The sequence below is a fragment of the Populus alba genome, chromosome 2 (genome assembly GCF_005239225.2).
Source record: "Populus alba chromosome 2, ASM523922v2, whole genome shotgun sequence".
NCBI lineage: Eukaryota > Viridiplantae > Streptophyta > Magnoliopsida > Malpighiales > Salicaceae > Populus > Populus alba.
The window spans coordinates 1593154-1598065 of record NC_133285.1 but is presented as its reverse complement, the minus strand read 5'-3'; the positions used below and the strand labels follow the sequence as shown (position 1 = coordinate 1598065).

The window sequence follows — 4912 nt, the reverse complement described above, 5'->3', positions numbered from 1 at the left end:
TTTGACAACATGTGTGTCATCATATGTAGTTAAAAATTTTTTTTGTGACCATGTCATCGGATTTTCTTACGACATCTTTTTTTTTTCTAAGTGGTATATGTTGGGATTTCATGAATAGATTGTCAATGAAGTTGATTTTTTTCTTTTTTTTTTTTCCTTGAGATTTGTGCTTGGTATTTAAAATTTTTGGACAGTCTTCTTTGGTTGGGTATATTTAAGTATCAATCCTCATTCTTTTAATTGTTTAATTTTTGTTTTTAGTCCTTTTGTAAAATTTTATTTTTTTAAAATTACATCTTTTAATCTAGATTTTTTATTTTTAAAATTTGGTCCCGGGTCTTTTTTATTCCTTTATTTTTTTTACCTCTTATGTAAACTTTCAATTGTTTTTAATTTTACCTTTTAATAAAAAAAAATTAATTTGCTGAATTTTTTTAGATTTGTTTCCTCATTTTCTTAATGGTTTCTTCTTTAAATCTTTTGTGAATTTTTTTTTCAATTTAGATTGATTTTTATTTTCAAATTAGCCATTCAATCCAAATTATTCATCATCTATTTTTTTTTTTTTTTTTAATTTGATCATCGTTATTTTAATTACTATTTTTTAAAAAAATATTTTTTGTTATTTTTTTTAATTTCATCGTTTGAGATTTAATTTATTAAAATCCAGGTTTCGTGGTTTTTTTAAATTTGGTGCCTTCAATCAAATACCCCGAAGTCGCTGGTTCACATCATTTTTCTTATTTATTTTATTTTTTTGATCTCATTACTCAACATTGATTTTTTTAAAAAAATAAACTTCAAGATTTTCTTTATTTTTATTTTTTCCAGGTTGTGTTGATTTTATAACTTGGTTTGTTGGTTTGTCACGGGCTAATTTAGGTTCGCCTTGCATTTTTTTTGGCTTTTAATTATTTTTATTTTTCTTTTGAATCTTTTATGTGGTTTCAATATGTGATATGTTAGAAATTGACATCAATTTTTTTTTTTTTTTTTTCTCTAATCTAACATTTATTTTTCTCATTTGATATATATATTAACGTGCTTGTATTGACCGAGCATTTTTTTTTTTTCATGGGTCATAGAGAACCGACTTGGTGGAAATATTTGTTAAATTCAACTTAGCCATCTGTTGTAAATTTTCACCTGAGTTATCATGCATCCTCGCCGCAAAAAAGCAACGCCACCTCAATCAATCACACGGTCCAGGGAATGCCAATGCTTTGTGATGATTTAAGTCCCAAATATCATAAATCTCTTAATGGTACCATCATCACCATACATATTTGTTTTTCTTATTATATATTCTCCGAGGTAAAAAGGGAAAAACAATGCGGTAGACTAGACCTTACCATATTTGTTTTTCTTACCTTCCGAATCACTTGATGAATTTTAACCGTTAGAAACTCACCGTGCATGGGTCAATGACTTCAACTAACCCTCAATTCTTACCCCTTTTAACCAGGACATGAAAGGTACCTGGATCTTTCCACTTTCGAGGGTAGTTGCCAACTCCTCTCACGGTCTGATTGATTAACCTAGAAAAGAGTTTTTATCATTGAGTTATTGGTGATTTTTTATTGGGAAAAAAAAGTCAACTGTCACTTTACCAACATTCCTTGTTGAAACCAATTCGAATTGAATCTCAATTCAAGTTAGACATTCAGCAATCAATCTACTAGATGAAACCGAGTTTAATAAAAAAAATTTTCAAACATTATTTTAAACTTGAATTTGTTTAGATTCAAGAAAAAAACTCTAATCCATCAAAAACCTAGATTAATCAAGTAATTTGATTGATTTAATTCTGATCCGATTAAAACTTATTCATCAACTTTAAACTTTTTCTTTAAAAAAATAGGGTTGATTAGATTGATTCTCCTCATTTTGACCCTAGCAACCCGGTTTTATTTTGTATGTAACCCGGATTGGTTTTAAAATTATGCTTTGGAGTAATATCTCAGGACTATTGTCTCCGTCCTCTGTTTAATTGCGCAAAATAACACACACATATCATCATCATAAACCCTAGACAGAAAATTCATCTCCCTTTTAACGACACGTGGCACATTGCCATCCCTTTTCCTGTTTCATAAACAAGAGAAACCCTGTCCCCAAGGAACACAATTTCTCCCTATATCTCTCTACCTCCTCATATCTTCTCCTCTTAAAAGTACAGTCTCTCTCTCTCTCGGCGAAAGAAAGAAACCCCCCCATTTATTTTCTTTTTCTCTCTTGAAGGAGAAAAAAAAATCAGAGGGAGTTAAACTGAGAGAAAGAAAGCAGAGAAACAATGGCATTCAGACATGGTTACTGTACTCTTTACGATGAGTTCGGAGATGATGAAATCGAGGTTGCTGAAATCTTGTCAAGTTTCCCTCGTTTAATTGCTATGTCTAAGTATAGTTCTTGGCTTTCATACACATGGGGTGGTAAAAGGAGGAGATCCGCGGAGGCCAATTTGGGTCCACGACCCGCCGTTCAATCACCACCAACATCAGCATCACCTTCGCCGCCACCGATTTTATCTGGTTCCGTGGGTCCTGCTATTACGACTACCACTACTCCTATTGCTGCCTCTGAACCTGAGAGACCCATCATCGTCAAAGTTGAACCGGCGACTAGCCCTGCAACACCTCTTTCTTTCTTTCCTAGTGAATCTGACGAGAGGTCTAAGCGCTCGAACAGGAAAGTCTATACTAAAAAGGTATGTTCTTTAAAATCTTGCTACTTTGATGGTCCCTTTCAATTCCCTGTTTGGACATGATTCGTGGATTTTTTTATTGATTTTTGTTTGGTTTTATGGAGTTTTGATTCCTGTGTTTTATCTGTGATTTTAATTCTTTAATGGGCTTTATTTTCGCTTTATTTCCGAGACTTGACTATATTTTTTCTTTGACAAAAATAAAGACGCTTTATTTGCTAATTATTCTGTGGTACATATGCAGCGAAGAGAGGATTTGCTGAAGATTAAAAGCCAACTTGCCAAGAGCAATGAATTGTTAACAGGGGTGAGCTCGCTTTATTTTCTTATTATTTCAAGATTTTTGGAATTCTTTTTGTCCTTTTCTTGGATTTTTCCCATTCACGGAAAACAGTAGACGGGGTTCCTAATATATCCTTCATGTTAAATTGTTGAAACAGGAGATACAAATGGTGACTAGACATCATGATCAATTGAAAGCTAGTAATTCATGGTGGAAAGCAAGGAAACAAGAGGTAATTCATCGTTTTCCTGATGGATCAAAGCTCCTTTTTTAGTGTGCTTTTCTTTTCTGTTTTGTTTTTCATTGCTTTACCTGAGGCTGTTGCTTAATTATACAATTAACCTTTGTCTTATGTTAAAAAATTGCAGCTAACCATGGGTGTTATTAAAAGAGAAGATCAGTTGAATCTTCTACGAATGGATTCAGGCCAAGAAACTGTTAAATGTCCTGATCATGCTGTTGATGATCAAGCTCATCTTTCTCTGCGCATGCCCGGCATCACAGTTCATCAGCAGCAACCATTTATGCTAGATAAGAATGCCGACTATCAAGAAATGGGCTGCAACTATCCAAACCCTTGTGACCAAAGAAGAGTGTCCCTGTTCCCATCTACGAATTCTAGTGCCAGTGATGATTTTGGCCCACGTAGCATCCCTGATCTCAATCTAACTATCGGGCAGCCTGCTTGGATGGATTCTGATGTTAAACAACTGGTTGATGACAAGAGTACTGTGGTTAATGGGGCCATTGTGGGTTCTGTGGTTAGTAGGGCCATCACTGTCGGGAGTATCAATAAGGCCATCGCTGCTCAGGCAAGACGAAGAAGGATGCTCATTTGCAAGAACAAGCTTTCTAATGTCTCCAGTAAATTACGATTCCCACTTTGATGATCTTTGTGTTTTACATCTTCGATCTCGTTTTCCCCCCTCCAATCTATATATTAATTAATATTGAGATATCTTAGTGATAGTTCGGTGTCTAATTGTAAATTAGAAGATCTCCCAAGGAGATGATTTTTTACGAATTATATATTATATTCTCACGTTTTTGCAAAGGTAAATAGTATAAGAGTTGTGAGGCTCAAGAGTTCTTGGTCGTTGCCTGGTTACTAGTAATGTAGTTTAAGCTTATTTTAAGCTTGCTTTGTTTATTTCCTCTTTTGAATGATTATTGTCGCTTGCGATGGTTGGTAAATTATAAAATGGTAATATAGTTGATTAATTTTAATTACATGGTTTGGACTGACAAGCAGTTTAACTGTTTATATAAATAGTAGATCAAGTTAGTATATTGTTATTTTGTTCTATAGTTTGCTTGGTTAATGTATGGTGTTGATTTAGTGAGGGTTGTGGATTCAAGAGATGTGAAAATTAATATTTTATGTTAGCACAAAAAAGGGATAAAAGCAAAAAAATAAATAAATAGAGGTTCGGGCATGCGAACTTAACTCCCGTCCATGCACATGGGCTATTTTATAACAGTCTCTTTTATAACAGCCTCGTGGCTTTTTTTAACTAGGGATTAATTTTTTAATCTCATTATTTAATATTAAGTTGGATATAAATTAATATTTGTATTTTATATCATATAATAAAATAAAAAACTTAATTTAACTTAATGAATTTCATAATCTAGTCATGATTTTGACAAGTTAACTATGGTTAACATGATATTTTTTTTTTTTAACCTACCCAATTAATAAAGTCATGTTGGAGTAGTTCTCACACAATTTGATTTAAAACCCGAACTAATAAAGTATTGGGTCAAGATTATTTTTTGCTCTTTTTATCTTTTTTTTAAAAAACTAATTCCTTCCTTTAATATTTGGGCTTTTATTAAAAATTATCATTTAATATTTTATACTTTTTATCTTATAATAAAATAAAATAAAAATAATTAAACTAGTAGACCATAATACAAGTTTT

At 32.3% G+C, this 4912-nt stretch overlaps 1 protein-coding gene across 1 annotated transcript; it reads left to right on the top strand.

Moving 5' to 3' along the window:
- Positions 1-2050: 2050 nt before the first annotated feature.
- Positions 2051-4235, top strand: LOC118052700 (uncharacterized). The gene is made up of 4 exons (XM_035063708.2): positions 2051-2707; positions 2949-3011; positions 3145-3219; positions 3356-4235. Exons 1-4 carry the CDS (start codon positions 2294-2296, stop codon positions 3872-3874), a joined length of 1071 nt encoding a protein of 356 aa, XP_034919599.1. The 5' UTR covers positions 2051-2293; the 3' UTR covers positions 3875-4235.
- The last annotated feature ends 677 nt before the right edge of the window (positions 4236-4912 follow it).